Raw genomic sequence first — 17,991 nt, forward strand, 5'->3', positions numbered from 1 at the left:
TGCAGTGGGGTTTTATGGGTTATTCTCTCTGTCTGTCTTATTGATTTAACACCCACAAAACTTGTGGCTCTTACTGGAAATCAAATGGGGAAAGAGCAGCTTTGTTTTTTTTTTTTTGTTTGTTTTTTTGTTTTTTTGTTTTTTTGTTTTTTTGTTTTTTTGTTTTTTTGTTTTTTTGTTTTTTTGTTTAAGTGAAGTGGATGGAGGAGGGGAAGACATTTACTTTGGAAGTCTTGACATTCTCCAAACATGGGAGACTGTTCCTATCATATTTGTAAATGCCTCTTGGCAGTGTGTGGCTGTTCTCACCAAATATAAGCACAGAAAGGTCAGCAGTAGTGAAGTCAGGGACTACCTTACATAATTTTACCACTTCTGTTTTTTACTTTTGCTGCCAAGGACTAAAGTTGTATGAAGTTGAAGTAAACGAAGGTAAAAAATTAAGGGAAAATTGTATTTTTTGTGAATACAAATGCTATCCCTGCAATTCAATATAAGCAAGAAGAGGCCTGCTTTGATTGCCAAGAATAACAATGCAGATACTTTTATACGTCTAAACAAAAATGAATTGTCATTCTTGCAACCAGACAACAGCAGAAAGTGATCATTGTGTTTGAACACAAGCCTGCTCGACTTGGTTTTAGCACTCAACAGAAGAAAATCTCCTTTCTTATTAGGGAAATGAATTAACATACAATTTTTTTTTTTTCTTTGCAGCACCATATCTTTTCAGAGCTATTCAGCCAGCAACTGTTTTTGGGGATCATGTCTTAAAATGTTTTACTGATGTTGTTATTTAATATGCACTAATACTTCAGCCAATTAATAATGATCGTATTGGACACTATATTGCATCTTAACTTTTTCTGCTTCCCACTGCCAAAACTTACCCATTTTTGAACAGCCTCTGCTGTAGGATGGTATGGGTAGAGTAGCAAAAGAATTAAGTATTAGATTCACTGTTGTGAGTTTAAGCCTTACTCTGGACTCATGCTGAAGGCCATCCCCCTTACCTGTAAATGGGCAGGGGAATATTGCTTCCCTGTGTGTCATTAGGTATAGAAACTGGTGCAACATATCCATGCTAGTCCAATGGGCTGCTAGGCTCAAGAAGAGTTTTGAACGTTGTGGCATTTCTGGAAAGGATGGAGATCCTACATGAGGTTCAGTAGTAAATATTGACTGCATCCTGCTGTTCCTGTCATGTGGATTTAAATTGATTTGGAATACACAGGCAGATAGGGATGTGTGTACCAATCAAAGTAAGAATCAAATAAAAGCAGCATTGGTCAGAAATCTTTTTCTTGCAAAAACAGAATTGTCACGTGGCTGCAATGTGGGAAACTCATCGTTCCTCTGCACTAGCTGCCCAGTTGTAACCCTTTTGTGCTAGCATCCTCTTTGGCCTTCCTGGCAGTGAACAGATTGATCTTTAATGCAGAAAGCAATGGACTAACAAATGGCAAACTTGATTCTCTTTGTAGGAGTACCAGAATTTATTTTCAAAGGCACTCTGTTCACTTTGAAATTTGAGTTTAAATTAAACTCTTTTCAGGAACTACAACAGCCCTTAAAACAGGCTATGGTGGGAGGTATTAAAAAATGTTCTCCTAACCTCTTGCCCTTGTTTTCTTCTTCCTTTATGAGAATCACAAAAGCACCAAAAAGAAACTAACAGAATTGGAAACTACAAATTGGCAATATGAAGTGGGCAAACTGGATAAGAAGTTTTGTGTGTGTCCTGTTCTTTCAGCCATAGCAAACTTAATTGTCACCAGTAACAACTGTAGGTTAATAGAACTCTTTTTTTACTTGAATGTCCTTTTAACAAGATTATTGACCTGCTTTGTTGAGTCTCCCAGCTTCTTGTCTAGAGTTTGAAAGAGGCAAATAGATGCCAAGGAAATTTTCCAAGGCAGCTCTCAAGATCCTTTCATGAGGCATTGGGAACTGTGTGAAACTGGTATTAAGATTTTAGCCTATCTTCTTGGCTTGCAATATGCTAGGAAGGAGGCAACCCATCCTGTGCAAGAGCACACCTCAACTACTTCTAGTTGGCAACATTTTTTTTTTATCTGGAGAAGGGATCCCATTGCTCATCCAGCAAGCTGCTTGGCAGAAAGGACTCTTATGATTTAAGATACAGAGACACTTCTGTATGTCTTTAAAAAAAACAAAACAAAACAAAACAAAAAAAAAACAAAAAAAAATTGAGTCTCCAGGCTTCCCACGTTCTGTGTTGAGACCTGCATTGCTTATTGTAGCAGATGAGATCACACACAACTAATATGGTAGGTGCTGTTATGAATGGGATCTCAGTTTAAGCCCCCTGCTTTTTATAATAGCTTCCAGAAAAATTCTTCTTTGGGCCTGAAGTTCTTCAGGATTGATCTTGCCTCACAGATGAACTTCATATTTAACATTATGACTACGTACTGTAAATTTAAAAACTAGCTAAACAGCTCCATCCACCAAAACTGGAGATGTAGTTTGTTGTCCTTGGAGCATCAGTTTTCTTGCCACATTTGAGAGGAAATATTTTGAATTAAACAATAGCAAAAATTCTTCAAAACACACCCAGTAGGCAGACAGTATTTTAACATAGCCTAATGGACTCCATGCACAGCATGCCTAATGCTAGTGTCTTATTGAAAGACATACCACAATTCTCCAAATAACTGTCTTTCTATTGGAGAACTGTTGCTACGGGTGCCTAAATAATTGCAGATTATCTTGTATTATTATTATTCAAATGATTAAATGACAATTGTACAAAAAAATTGGAGCAGTGCTTCATTTTTAGAGCCCTGACTGTCCTACCAATCACAGGCAGTTAGCATTTTACTAACCCCCTACAAAATCATCCTCTGAAGTATTGCTTTTAGACTTAACGAAATCCTGTCTTTCATCAGTCGTGTGCACATCTGCCAGCCAGGGCAGGGGAGCATGTTGGAAACCATCTGGTTCGGAGAGCTTTAAGCTTTTGTAGGTGACAGCCTACTTTGCCAGATGCATCTGCCACTGTTTTTTTTGGCTTCAGGAACTTCAAGAGCTTTAACCTATGCCTGTTACAACTGTCTCCTGTTTCTTCCACCAGATGGCACTGCTACCTCTCTTGAGAGTGCAGAATGTGAGCAGTGCTTTGGGACTAGCCGGTAGGGCTGTGTGAAACGGCACCGTTCAGCTTCAACTTCTGTTTCGACATTTTGACCAAACAGTGGGTCGTTTCGAAAACACTGTTCCGTTTCGCCAACGCTGTTTTCCTATTTCGACGTTGTTTCACCCATAGGTTATAATGGGGAATCGTAAAAGGTAGCAGGCAGGCAAATCAGGGGTGTGGGCCCCCAATCTGCCTGCCGAATGACAGGAGACTGGTGCTGTTGCCTGGGGCCAGCAGCAGCACCAATGCCCAGCACCAGTCTGTCATGTGGCAGGCAGATCAGGGGCCCTCACCCCCAGGAGGAGTCTGGCACAGCCCACACAGTCCTCCCAGGGGTGCGGGCGAGCCCCCAATCTGCCTGCCGGATAACAGTTGGCAGGTGCTGCTAGCTGGGACCAGCGCTTAAGCCAGTAAGCCTGGCTGTGAAACTCGAAATGTTTCAGCTTCCCTTGTTTTGTTTCAAAGCTATTTCAAAGGCTTTTGTTTCATTTTGATTCTTGGTGTTCTGAGCTTGAAATGCATTGAAACAGCTTCGAAATGAAATTGTGGGTGAAATTTCTCACAGCCCTCCTAGTTGGTGCTTTTTCTTCTGCACTAAGTTGTTGTACTTAATTCTTTAAGCAAAATGAGCACCCAGACTATATAACATGCTTGGCAACCAAAGGTGAAGTGATAACTGCAGTAGAGCAAATCTCACTTGATATTCCAACATTCACTGCAGCTTAGAAATTCTTCATTCAAGGAGAAACCCTCCACTTCCTTGTAGTTGGTTCTCTTTTCTTTTTGGCTTCTTATGTCACATCCTTGTATCCTCATTTATGTCTTGGAATTTGGGTATTTGTAGCCAGTTCATCAAATAAAATACCTAGAAAATCTGAAGAGGTATGAGTGGAAAATCTGTTTCCCACCCCCATCCCACAATATGACTTGCACTCTGACTTCTGTTTTCAATTTCTATTTTCCTTTGTTTGAGGCTTTTTCTCTACATTTCCTGCACCCTTACTAATATCTCATGTAGGGCATGATTCATAGCCTGCTTTGTGGGATGTATGTGTCAGTGCTAGCATTTACAAATTAAATCTTTGCCAGTATCCTGATGACAGCTTATTAGCCAGTGTGTTAGTAGCAAATGACGTTTTCAAAGCAGCTGAAGAGAGCCCAGGTGATCATTTCAATTCCCTGTAGATCTAACATCAGTTGCCATCTCCTACTGGGTAGCATTGTTCCATGGATACAGGAGATTTAAATGTCCATGCTATAATCAAGGTTAGGAGCTGTATTTAAACTCAGCTGAGACAATATTTCAGCTAAATGAGTTGGTAGCCATTTGACTGACCAATTGGAAACTGGCTAAGCTAGAACTGTAATTAAGGTGTTTTTGTTTAAACTGTTTCAGGGACAGGCCAGATGGAGCCTAAACTTGGAAACACCAGTAGTCCTCCTCATTGTGTCTGGTAGTCATCTTGTATATGTAGGGAGACCGTACTGGAAGTGGACACCGCCGGGTGTCCTGGACACTGACCCCCTCTGAGAAACCTAAGGGGCGGAGGGTTGTTAGGCCTCCTCAGACAGCAGAGCCTTTCATGTGTTATCTCTATTGGGGTGGATTTGGGGGTCAGGGATACACACACATACAGCTCGCCCTCGTATACCCTATAACTACACAGAAGCTCCAATAAAGTATAATATACTTTTGAAAAGTCACAATTACAACAAACAAGATTAACAGTAAGAAATGTACATAACATCAAGCATGAACTATGTACACTGGTTAACTGCAGTGCCCCATAACCAGGCCTGCCAGAGGCCAGTGAAGGGCAGCGTGAGGGCCTTCACAGGCTCACCGAGCCGCCGTGACCTTTCCCTCGGAGGGTCTCGGACCGAGATTGAGGGAAGGGTGATAATTACCCGTCCAATGGATGATCTAGGTCCCGATGCAATAAAGCTTTTACAGGTAAGTATCCAATTATAATCCAGGGCGATAGGTCACCTCTCTCTCACTGCTACAGTCACTGTTCATATGCCTCAGACATGCAGGTATGATCTCCAACCAAGTAAACTCGCGCACCATTCAAACCTCAGGTACTCTCAAGCATCCATATTCCATTTGTGCACTGAATCACGCCTCAGGATTCCTTAAATACTCACCAAAATATCACCTGTGTCAGTCATTCTTCTCACCAGTCACACTCGTGCACATGATACCCTACCCTTGTGCTCTCGGCACTGGGGCTCAGCACACGGCACTCAACTGGACCACGCTACTGCGCAGGCTTCCCAGGTTCAAGGGGGTCACTTACATCATCGAGGTGGAAAGTTCAGCTATGCTAGACCCTTCCCACCTCTGACCAGTGTGTGCATACTCAGGAGGGATCTCATGTTACAGACCACATCCAACAATATGACCCGTTTTAGCCAGGACAGTCTTGGATTTCAGAGACTGGTCCCAGCCGCTTCCCTCTTCTGGAGGCTCCTGAGGAGCTCTTTTCAGTGCTGGAGTAGCAAGTTCACACAGGGCTAGTAAGAGTTATGGGACATGGGTAGGGACCTACCAAATTCACAGCAGAAGTGGGCTGCACAGCAGCTGTTTTAATATTGTAGGTTCCACCGCACCCCTCACCCTATGCCAATTTGGTAGAGGGGCCCCACCACACACTCCTGATTGCCAGGGAAGTGAAAATTGCAGTTTTAAATAAGGTGTCTTTTTTACCTCCTGGCTGGTCATCCGCAAACAGCAAGCTCACTGGTGCCCCTCTGCCTTGGTAGGGGGTGGGGATGTGTGGGGGAACCTGCAAGATTAAAGGACCTGCCACATAGCCCCTTTCCACTATGAATTCGGTAGGTCCCTAAGCACGGGGAAGCCGTCGCTGTCAGCCTTATGTGCAGCAATTCATAGCCTCCAAAGAATTTAGTGAGGTTTCTGATGGAGAGAAGGGGTTGAGGGGCATTGTTGCTAATTTAAAAAAAAGGGAAGAGAAACAGAACAGGATTTAAAGCTTTGAAATGGTCTGTGGACTCCATAGAGAGCCACTAACTGGGGATCCATGTTGTGTGTGCTTTACAGCTTGTCTGGTGGCAATCTGTGGACTGATTCTCTGCTCCTTCCTAGTTGCATGTGAACCAAGTGGACTAATTTATGGAGTCATTTGCAGTCTCCTATTTTGGAGCCATGGGATCCTAGCTTGAGGCCCTTGGGGGCCTGACATCAGTGGAAGATGAAGTGTAATGGAGCTTTGTTTTGCTACATGGTCACACACCCTGTTATCCCTTTTTGCCCTTCCATGGGAGGGAAGGAAGGATGGGTGGCTGGGGCAGAGCAGCCTTTCTTGGATTTGTGATGGCAAAGAATTATCCTGCGCTGGGAAAATCTCTGCAGCCAGTTTTGGCTACTTGAATGGATAGGCAGTACAACACCAAGTGGCCTTGGACGGGAGAGTTTCAGCCTATTTTTGCCATCTTTACCATTTCTGCAGATGTAGCTTCCACAAGACCAGTACGTACAATTAATGTCTCAAGTAAAAGGGACTATCTGTAAATCAAGTGTAGTTAACTATATTTGTTGGAGAGCTCACCTCTCTCTTCTTGCCTTGGGGGAAAAAAATAGTTTTAGGCCTTTTTTTAAATTTATTTGGCTGTTCAAATGGATTTTTCAGAAAATGTGCAGTATCAGTCCTTAGAAAACTGGGCCCCTTTAAGTGGTCTCAGTTTAGGAGCCCAGAATCATTAGTCACTTTGAAAACCTTGTGCTTAACTGGCACTATCTGCAACACTGCTGTCCTTTGCCAAATTGCTTTACCTCAAACACAAAATCAGCACTCTGGAATATGAGAGCTGCTTGGGTGGAGGGAATTCCTTGACCATTGTTGTCTAAAAAGGCTCTTTTTCATTAGCAGCCTGTCTTGGGGAGGTTGGATCACTTCACTAACGCCACCTCTGGTGTCCTGTAACTAATTGGGAGCAAACTGATCAATCCATCTCTTAAATTATCCATTTATTTTAATGGAAAAATTGCTTTCCCAAGCCTGGATAATGTTTTAAAATGCATTAAAAATGGCACTATTGCTATCTTGGGGTACCTGAAAGATGTTGCAGCTCTTGCGTTTAAAATCAGCATTGGCAATATCTTTAAGCAAAGAACACCTGCTTGCATGAGGCTAGTAGCATGTTTATTGATGCTTTATAACTGTCTGTATTTGATTTTTTTGGTGTAGGTCGCTTGCACAAATTTAGATGTGGATCTCATCTGCATAAGTGTAACAGAAAAGCTGCCATTCTACTTCCGAAGACCACCTGTTAACATGGTACATTTGTATCTGACTTTTTTTTTGCTGTTGAGTTAGCTATTAAATATGGAGTTTAAACAATTGTCTTTCCCTTTTCTTATTCTTTATACTGCAAAGTGATGTTTTTTTCTTTTCCTGGAAAATATCTTCTCTGTTGCTTTTTTGCACTTGAAGGCCCATGCTGAATTCCCACCTGGGTATAAACATGATTCAGTAAGTGAAATCAGTATAGGCCATACAAATGCAGTCAGTTTATGCTCCTTTTGTATTTATAAATCTCATGCTTGCATGAGTACAGAGAACAGGAATGAAGGTTAATTGAATCAATCAAATAAATAACTCTATTTCCTAATACTGTAGTTTCTTCTTTAAAGTTAGCAGTAAGAAAATGTTACATCATGAACAGACTACAGACCTAGGAACCTGAGTTTCAATTATAGCTCCACTAATTTACTGTATGGCTTGAAGTAGGTCATTAATCTCTTGCTGTCTGCAAAAATGAAACTATAATATGTTTTATGGGAATGCTGTGCAGGTAAGTTTTTAAATACCACTGCTGGTAAACTACACAGTGAAACTGCTCTATGAAAATTATCCCAAGTAGTACAGTATCCTGGGGTTAGGGGAGAAGGAAACCTTGTTAATCTTCCTTTTCTCCCAAGATAACTCTTCCATCAGCAAGCACTTAACTTGTATTCATAAGAGCTATTTAAAAAAAACAAAAACAAAAAACCCTTGACTTTGGAAAGTGGAGCTCTTTAAGGAAAAAGGAGGGTCTTTGGCATTTCTGAAGTGCATGGCAGTCCTTGAATGAGGTGGTGCAGTAACTGGTCAGATGTATAGACTTGATGCCAAGGCTAGGTGAGTAAGGGCATGCGTATACCACCTCTGCTGTGTCTTGTTCACTCAGCACATCTGGCTGATCACTCAATATATGCCAGGTGCCCAAATGAGGCAGTGAAGTTGCTTTACAGAATTTTAAGAGTGTCCCTAGTGTCTGTCTTAAGCAGGGTTATTGGCACAAGGTCAGTACTCTTAAAGGTGGCTACTTTGCTGCATTTGGGGGAGTTGGAGCATGCAGAGGGGTAATGAGTGGACTAGGCAAGCTTTGTGCCATTGCTCCTAGGCATGACATAGAGGTGTTGTAGACATGCCCTAAATAAATTTTATCTCGATAGAAAATAATTCCATCTGCTCTTTCTCCCATGAGTGGAGCTATAGATTTTCTGCTAGTCAGCTGTGATTGCCTTTTCCATTTCTAAGTTTGTGGAAACAATTTGCAGCCTAATGAGAGAAGGGGGAAGGCTTTTTTAGTAAGCCTCAATTACTGGGTGGTCTTAAGTGCACATATATATATTAGTACATGTATAGTCCTTTATTTTCACTTTTTATAATGCAGCATATTTCTTCTTGTCCTGTATTTGATTCATACGTAAAACAGTGGAACTGGAAAGAAAAGACATGAATAATAGACTGTACTTGTCAGATTGTTATACCTCTCTGCTTTTGATTTTTTGACTGTTTTCTTTCTTTCATGTGAAGGCAATAGATCGAGGCATTTACTTTGAAGTCCTTTACACCCCAGCCATCAAAGACTCCACAATGAGAAGATACACAATTTCAAATGCACTCAGTCTGGTGCAGATCTGCAAAGGAAAGGTAAGCCCTCTATGTAAAAATGAGAAGCTGAATTTGTTGGATTTAACTCCTTTTGGAGTGGTGTAGGCTGAACAGTTTCAGAGCAGTTTGACTCTATAATTTTTGAACTTATGCCTGAACCTTTGCCTGCCAGTGTTTGGAAGTAATTGTTCTGACTACAAGCACCCCTAGCTGTGGATCACCTTGTGCTTTATTTTTAAGCCACAAGCTTTTTTTCAAGACGGTATGCTAGTTGTTGCGGCTATGAAGCTGCGAAGACTCAAGACTGTTAAAACAGCAGTGTTAGAGATTTAAGGTTAGCCAGGAATGAGCTGGCAGTGCATTCCTCTGACCAGAAATACATCTCATAGATCTAGGTCCCTGTTTGTGGCAGTATCCCATCACATAGAAAAGCAGATGGAATTGCAGAATTAAAAAAAAACCCCAACAACAACGACCTTAAACAGGTCAGTAAACTTTCATTGCACAAAATTCATTCGTATTTACTGGCTGGTCACAGGCCAGATTTCTAGTTTGGGTAGTTCTGTCTTCTATTCCTGATTCTCAAATGGATGAGTAAAGAGAGCTTGATATCTGAAGATCCTAGACCCCCAACCTACTCTCATGTTGCTTCCTCCCAAGGCAGCTGACCTGTCATTTGTGTAGCAGACATGTAGGTTACCAGTCTCCACTGTAGAGAGGTGTCCTAGTTTTCTCTTCCTCCTCTCTTCGACCAACAATCAAAGGGAAGCTGGGTGACAGTGACCCTGAGCTAATCACCTTCACCATCTGCCGAAAAGCTGTCAAGTCAGTCAGCAGTACAGAGGTCCTCAACTTCAGGAGGGATGACTTTGACAAGCTCAGGAGACTCGGTGAGGCCCTAAAGGACCATGACCCCAAAGGGAGGGGAGTCCAGGAAGGGTGTTCGCTCCTCAAGGGAGTGATCCTAGATGCACAAGCTAAGGCTATTCCGTCTCGAAGGAAGGGCAGCAAGAGGGCACAGCAACCCCCTTGGCTCTCCAGGGAACTGGCGGTCCTCCTGCATCTAAAAAGACAGGCCTGCAGAGGATGGAGGACGGGATCCACCTCCAAGGAGGAATACTCTGCACTGGTCCGAACCTGCAGGGAGCAAACGGGAAAGCCAAGGAACTCCAACTGGCCACAGATATAAAGGACAATAAAAAGTCCTTTTTCAGATATGTGGGGAGCCAGAAGAAAAGCAAGGGCAACATTGGACTCCTGCAAAACCAAAAGGAGGAACTTACGACCGACACCCAAGAAAAAGCGAACTTGCTAAATGGGTCAGTCTTTGCGTCAGTCTTTCACAAGTCCCATGGGATGCCCCTGCCCAGTATGGGACAGGGATGCCTGAGCAAGGGTGGTTCCTTGCCCACCATCATTGCTGACCTTGTGAAGGAACAGCTTGAGAAGCTGGACACCCTCAAGTCAGCCAGCCCTGACAGTTTACACCCCGGAGTACTCAAGGAGCTGGCTAGCATCATAGCTCAGCCCCTGGCACAGATCATCGAGAGCTCCTGGCTCTCTGGTGAAGTGCCGAATGATTGGAAGAAGGCCAATGTGGTTCCTATCTTCAAGGAAGGGAGGAAAGTGGATCCGGCAAACTACAGGCCCATCAGCCTGATGTCTGTCCCGGGGAAGGTCTTAGAAAAAAATCATCAAGGAGGCCATCCTTAATGGACTGGCAAATGGCAACAGCCTGAGGGACAGCCAGCACGGGTTTGCTGTGGGTAGGTCATGCTTGACCAATCTCATTTCCTTTTATGACCAGGTGACCTGTCACCTGGACACAGGGGGAGAAATTGATGTCCTGTATCTTGACTTTAAAAAAAGCCTTCAATCTGGTATCCCATGATCACCTTTTGGCAAAACTGGTCAACTGCGGCCTCGGGTCCACCTCAATCCACTGGCTGGGGAATTGGCTCCGGGGTCGGAGTCAATCATCTTGGTGCCCTGTGACCAGTGGGGTCCCTCAAGGCTCTGTTCTTGAACCTATTTTGTTCAACCTCTTAATTACTGATGTGGACCTTTTGGAGTCAAAAGTGGACTGGCCAAGTTTGCCGATGATACCAAACTTTAGGGTAAAGCATCCACACCTGAGGACAGGGCAGTAATCCAGGCTGACCTTGGCAGGCTCGGTAAATGGGCGGATGAAAACCTGATGGTGTTTAACACCAAAAAATGCAAGATTCTCCACCTGAGGAGGAAAGACCTGCAGCATGTCTATAGACTCAGCAGTGCTATGCTGACTAGCACTATGGACGAGTGCGACATGGGGGTCAAGATTGACCACAAGATGAACATGAGCCTGCAATGTGAAGCTGCAGCCAGTAAAGTAAGCAAAACGCTAGCTTGCATCTGTAGATGCTTCTCAAGCAAATCCCGGCACGTCATTCTCCCCTTGTACTTGGCCTTGGTGAGGCTGCAGCTAGAGTACTGTATTCAGTTTTGGGCTCCACAATTCAAAAAAGATGTAGAGAAGCTTGAGAGAGTGCAGAGGAGAGCCACGTGCATGATCAGAGGTCAGGAAAACAAATCTTATGGTGAGAGGCTGAGAGCCATGGGACTCTTCAGCCTGGAAAATCGCAGGCTCAGGGGTGACCTGATAGCGACTTACAAGCTTATAAGGGGTGTTCACCAGGAACTGGGGTAACGTTTTGTTCACCAGAGCGCCCCAAAAGATGACAAGGTCGAACGGTTATAAACTCCTGCAAGACTGTTTCAGGCTGGACATAAGGAAGAATTTCTTTGCTGTCCGAGCCCCCAAGGTCTGGAATGGCCTGTCACCAGAGGTTGTTCAAGCACCTACTTTGAACACCTTCAAGAGAAACCTGGATGCTTATCTTGCTGGGATCCTATGACCCCAGCTGACTTCCTGCCCCTTGGGCAGGGGGCTGGACTCGATGATCTCCCAAGGTCCCTTCCAGCCCTAATGTTTATGAAATCTATTAAATTTTTCAGAAAAAGGCTTTGAGTTCCACACTTGTTCCTCCTATCTTGTAACAGTGTCCATCTGTCCAAGGCAGCCAGCCTCCTAGCTGTTTCACCTGAGCAGCCACTTCTTACACATGCCAGTAAGTCTAGTCTAAAGTCAAATGCAGAAATTTGGAGGAGTGGCTAGACATATTTGTGTGTTTGCATCAGACATGCCATCCATTATGTCCTAGGATTCAGGGTACTCTTTGTGGCTGAATTCTACTGATAGAGCAGGAACGGGAGCACTTACTGTTCCCATCACTCTCAACTCTGTCCTTGGGGTTTAAGCAACCAGATGACTGACATAATAAAGATAGGACTAGAGCTGTACTTCTTGTGAGGGTATCTTTATAGGGATGTGGAAGATGCTTATTGTAAGGAACTATGATGTTGCCACCACCTGGACATTTAAGACAGTTTCCCTTTCTCAGAAAATGTTTTCAGTGGGACAGAAGTAGCCAGACGGCACTTACCCCAGCCCCAAATTCCAGAGTTTGGGAGAGGGAAGACCTATAGGGTGGGCACCCAGGAAGACTATTCACTTTTCTCCTACATGTGATATAAAGTGGGAGAATTAAACCAGGAAGAGCAAGGGGCCTGTGTAAACAGAAGAAACAGGAGACAAGCTGGCTAGAGGCCTGGCACAAATAGAAATCAGCTGAGCAGTTTGTTCCTCACTGTGGTCATACTTCACATTAGTCCTCCCCTTTATCTTTCTATGGGCAGATATCCCATTTCTGTCTGCTTCCCCATCTTTACCCAGCAGTTTACTTATTGTCTGCCCTTGCTTCTTGCTCACTTACTGCCTCCTCCTTTGAAGTTGTCTTTTGAGACCAGCAGCCAGAGTAAGTCTCTGATGCACAGAAGTGAACCAGGATCCTGCACTGGCTCTTCTGGTACTTCAGAGGAGACTATTTGCACAGTTGTTCTGGGAGTCTTTCTGTGCCTGGAAGATGGGTATTGGCAGCCACAGCTCAAAGCAGCGGACTAAATTTTTCCCATTAGGCCCTGGCAGGCAGCGCTTCTGAAGCTCGAAGGCAGCCTATGGGATCCACAATACAGCCTTTTTAAGAGTGAACTATGAAGAGAAATCTTGTAAGCTCCTTCATGATGCGTGTGTGAGAGTGATTTCTGCTTCTGGCTTTCCAGGGGTGTCGCAGCCCTTTCCTCCGCACCTGAGGAAACCCTGTGTGTAGTGGGGAAACAGCAGGGTCATTACCATAGAAATGTAAATAGCTTTGCTGCAGTTTGAACATAAGCTCAGTGTACACAGTCTTCTCAAATCCATGCCCCTTTCTTTGCGCTGGGAAAGTTTGAAGGTCGAGACCATAACATTTTGGGCCTAAAAATTAAGGCAGCGCAAAATGAAGTAGGGCAGTGTTTGTTTCCGCCCAAATAGCCAGACAGTTTCATGCTTACACCACCAAACTCCTTGTCACTTGGCGCATCCCCCAGGAGTGCCTTGTCTAGGATGCATATTTGTACTGTGCTGGAACTTCTCTCTTCCAAAATTGTCTCTGAGCTGACCTGAGCATTCCCTATTACATCTGTAAAATAATACTTGGCAAAGCTTCACTTGACGTCTGTATTTGCCTTTTTCTAGTGTTAATAAGACTTGACCTCTTTTTTTTTTTTTTTTGTTCCCTTCAAACAAAACCCTTTTGAAAATATTTGAGGTGAAGGGTGTGGGGTTTGGTTGCTTTAAACAAATACCAAGAGAGACTTTGGTTCACCCCTGTAGACTGGTTCTTGTCCATAAGCGAGGGGTCATATCTGTGGTGCTTTTGTATTGATTCCCTTGACCCAGTAAGCTTGCAACTTTTATTCTTTCCAAGAAGTGAAGATCCTTCTGGAATTCTCCCTGGCCCAAAGCTGCTTTTACTGGTTCAAATTAATTCTTTTGGGCAATGGGCTCTAACTTCAAATGATGCTCATAGGAGTTTTGCTTTCAAGTTTGCACAAGGAATATTCGGTATTTTTGATAAGTTATCAGAGATTAATGTTTGTTTTTCTTTCATTCTCTAGAACGTAATTCTATCTAGTGCAGCTGAACGGGTAAGTCAGGTTTTTTTCTTTTTAATGTAAGTACAACTTTTGATTAATTCTTGCTATAAGTGAAAACATCAATGTAAATACCCTTTTATGTTTCTTATTTCTTCTTCTGGTGTCTGCTTTATCAGAGAATCCTGTGGGGAAAGTGAGGGGAGTTTTTTTGGGTTTCTTTCTTTTTTTTTTGGAATGAGGCCAGGGGGCCCCCTGACTCATGAAGTTTCCCACCTTGGAGACCTTTCTGCTTTCCCGGAGTGTTAGTCATTGTCTTGAATCCGCATTGGCATCACCAAAAATTCTGGAATCTCATGATTATGTAAAATTTAAACAGACAGTTATGGCTAATGGTCTGTAGCATAATATTTGTACAAACTGACTCTACAGCCGGTGAGGCTCAAGCTTCCAGCCCCGTGGGCTAGATGAGGTGTGTGGGGACAGTCTGCAAGTGGGATCCTGCATGACTTGAGCTCACAGGGTCAATCTGTAGGTGTACTCTGGCCCAGCCCCAGGCACCAGATCTGGCTGTGGAGCAACCCTGCATGCCCACGCATGAGGTCATATCATCCAGACCTGTGGGGTGCCCTGTGGGCCAGACGACACAGCTTCAGGCTGAAGGTTAAGCACTGCTGCTTACAGTCAGCATGTATTTATCCAGCCTTCTGTTTTCCGTTCTAGCCTTTAGAACTGCGAGGTCCTTATGATGTAGCTAATCTGTATCCTTTTGCAAGTCAAATCTGATCATTAAGAAGAACGTACAAAACATCCAGTTGACTTTGAAGTATTCCTATCTCTTTCCTTCCCCCTCTAATGTTTTTTAAAAGTTCTTGAGTTGGAAATAAGTTTGTTGGAGTTTGTGATTGTTATAACAGAACTCCTGGCAGCGGGAAGATATTCTGAAGAGTTAACTTTGGAAATGTTTCCACATACCATATTTTCTGGTATATAGCACACGCCTTCATTCTGAAGAGGAGCCTGAAGGGGAAAAAAAAATTGATTGAGGTAAGTTAGCGGCAGCAGCTAGGGAGCCAAGCCTGCTGTCAGCCCTGCATGATTGATAGGCCCACAGACTCATCCAGCCTGGCCCACTGGGTCCAGGGCTGCGTGCCAAAGTCCAACTGTGCCTCCTGGATCTAGAGCTGGGATTGTGTGCCAGGGCCGTGGCTGCCCACTGACTCCAACCATGCCCACTGACTCTGAGGCTACACACCAAGTCTGGGACCACATGGCTCTGGAGCTAGCATGTAGGGTCAGACCTAGCATGCTGAGTCTAGGACTGACCCTATCCACTGGGCTCCAGGGTTGCATGCTGGGTCTGACTGTAGATCAACTCCAGGAACCACAGCATGCAGCTGGGGAGGCTAGCTCCCCACGGGTCTGGCAGGGGAAGCAAGCCATGCAGTGAGTGCATGAATTGCTGTGGCTCCCAGAGCAGCAGTAATTAACACTGTTACATCTCCACCCCTTCCCTCTTCCCCTACCCACCACTCAAATTTCCCTTTTTCTTGCATATAATGCACACCTCAATTCTACCCAGCTGGAAAAAAAAGGTGCAGGTTATTTCTGTCTTCAGAAATGTATATCTGGAATGGAAATGGTGTTCCTCTATTGCAGGGTTAGGGATGTGTAGTTTGATAGTGTTTTAGATTCTAGGCACTGCCATGTGACACAATAAATGTACAGAAACTTATCTCATAAAAATACTAATAAAAGAAAAGGTTGGGGGGGCGAAAATAAATGGACATAGTTTACCTAACTTGGTGTGGTTCCTCTGGATCTGGTCTGGAGCCTTCTCACAATGATTTTTCTATCAGAAAATATCCTTCCTGGAAAAGGGACATTTTCTGAGGGGAAAATTGTTTATGTTGGAAGAACTGATTTTTCAAAATAAGTACCTGCCTGAAAGAAAGTAGAATTGACAGGGGGGCTTCCAGGCAAGCTTCTGCAGAGTTGCTGCAAGGGGGCTAAATGTTCTCCTTCTCTTCTAAGTAGGGGTATGCAAAACCATTTTGAATTGTAGCTTTAATAGTTCCCAGTCTATTGTCAAGTGACCACTTAAGGGGAAAGAACCACTTAACATGCAAAAAAGAACAAGCAAATTAAGATCCTTAACAAAGGTGGCAGAGGCTTATTGTTTGGCCTTTCTGAAAGTGATGCCAAGGCAGCTGTTTCAACCAACTGCAGAGCCATCCTTCTCCATGGAGGTGAGTGAATAATGTAGCTATATTCTGTTTTTATATTAACTTCCATGTGTATTGTTTGCTTTTCAGTTTTAAAAATACAGCCCTTTTAGTAACACCATCAAGAGAGAATCATTGTGAATTCTGCCTTTTCTGATCATCAATGTGTGCTGCTTCTCCAGGTTTTGTTTTTCCTCTCCCTTATTGCCTTGTCCTTCTGCCTAGAGTAAGAGGCAAATTAATGATCCTATTGGTAGTGGCAATTTTATTTGAGTACTTCATAATAGCACTTAAGGGACTCTTCTGAAAAAGCACAGATTGCACAATCAAATCACAGGCTATTCTATTACATTATGTAGCAAAATAACATTTGATTCATGAAGGGCCAGATCCTGGTCTCGACATGGATCTTAACTGTGGGATCTTTGAGCTCTGTGACCATTTCACATCTGATATGAAAAATCCTGATATGAAATCAAACTCTTTGCTGGGTAAGAAATGCTACCGCGTAGGCAGATGTTCTGCTGTTTTTCAGAAAACTGAAGTATCCTTGTGTCTTCAGCACAGAAGTCTGTGTAACACTTCATATAACACAAACTCTGCAGCTCCTTCCTATCTGCTCCTATACAATATTTTATTATTTGGACCAAGAGGTATTTATCTACTACAGTTGAAATCAACATTTTTCTAATTGTTGTACTATACTGCATTCACTGGAACACAGAATCAGCTAGCTAAGCCTGTGCCGTGGGTTAGTTTTTCAATATTTTAGTTTTCAGTTTTCACATGCCCCAAAAGCTCTGCTGCATTGTAAAGATGCCTGATTTTAATTTGTGTCTGTTTCTGTTTGAATTGTTCTCATTGTAAGAGAAATCTGTCATGCATACAAATGGATGACAGTTAATTCCTGTGACCGACCAGTTAATGTGCATCGGCTACACAGGTGTGAAATTACTGCACATTAAAATTCCCATGTGGATATTCTCATTTAGGAGTAAAGAGGCCTTGAGTTGCTGGTAGCTTAACCCTTCTTAGAGGTCAAGCCCACTTTCCTCCTGAGAGTATCTGTGCCTCTCATCAAGTTAATGTGCTTTTAGTTATGCACACTGTCTTCAAGCTTTCAGTTCATTTGTCTTAAACTCTCCAATTTCCTTAGACAGGGCCGGAGAGAGGCTTCTGACAGACATTGTCTTTAAGGCATGATGGCATCTGCTCCATGATCCCAACAGTCATTCCTTCTGCTATGCTACATATATGTTAGGACATGCAGTTTTTAAGATGGGCGATTAGATTCCAATCATGCCTTACTTGTAAGTGCAGGGGGACCCCTGCACCAGCAAGTCGAAAACTGGCATTAGCAGGGGTCCATCGTCCTTGGACTGGTTCTGCCCCCTGCCTTAAATTAACTTAAATGTGTGGCTGGGTTACTATTTAAGGTGTGATTAACCTGCTAATCTCATCTTAAATGTAACAGTGTCAGAGGCCTAAATGTCAGAAGCTAAATATCCCTACTCAGTTCCAGGGTGGGTGTCTGGCTCCAGGAGCCAGGCACTGCCCCATCCCACCCATGTGTGCTGGGATTGGACCCTGCGGTCCAGCACCACCCTCTCCCACCAGAATTGGTTCTGAGGGCCCACCGCTACCCACTCCCACCTCCATGGCCAGGATTGTACCCTAGAGGTTGGACACT

General features: G+C 43.6%; 1 protein-coding gene across 1 annotated transcript in view; it reads left to right on the forward strand.

Annotated features, from left to right (window-relative positions):
* The window catches only part of RPP30 (ribonuclease P/MRP subunit p30), a 37,130-nt gene that overhangs the window by 10,475 nt on the left and 8,664 nt on the right, over nucleotides 1-17,991 (forward strand). The window contains exons 6-10 of the mRNA XM_019502592.1: nucleotides 7,372-7,461; nucleotides 8,986-9,102; nucleotides 14,101-14,130; nucleotides 14,800-14,837; nucleotides 16,246-16,325. Of these exons, the coding sequence (XP_019358137.1) occupies nucleotides 7,372-7,461; nucleotides 8,986-9,102; nucleotides 14,101-14,130; nucleotides 14,800-14,837; nucleotides 16,246-16,325 (355 nt within the window). The remainder of the gene's footprint in view (nucleotides 1-7,371; nucleotides 7,462-8,985; nucleotides 9,103-14,100; nucleotides 14,131-14,799; nucleotides 14,838-16,245; nucleotides 16,326-17,991) is intronic.

This window comes from Gavialis gangeticus, unplaced genomic scaffold (genome assembly GCF_001723915.1).
Source record: "Gavialis gangeticus isolate Ggan-Ray unplaced genomic scaffold, GavGan_comp1, whole genome shotgun sequence".
NCBI classification, from domain to species: Eukaryota; Metazoa; Chordata; order Crocodylia; family Gavialidae; genus Gavialis; species Gavialis gangeticus.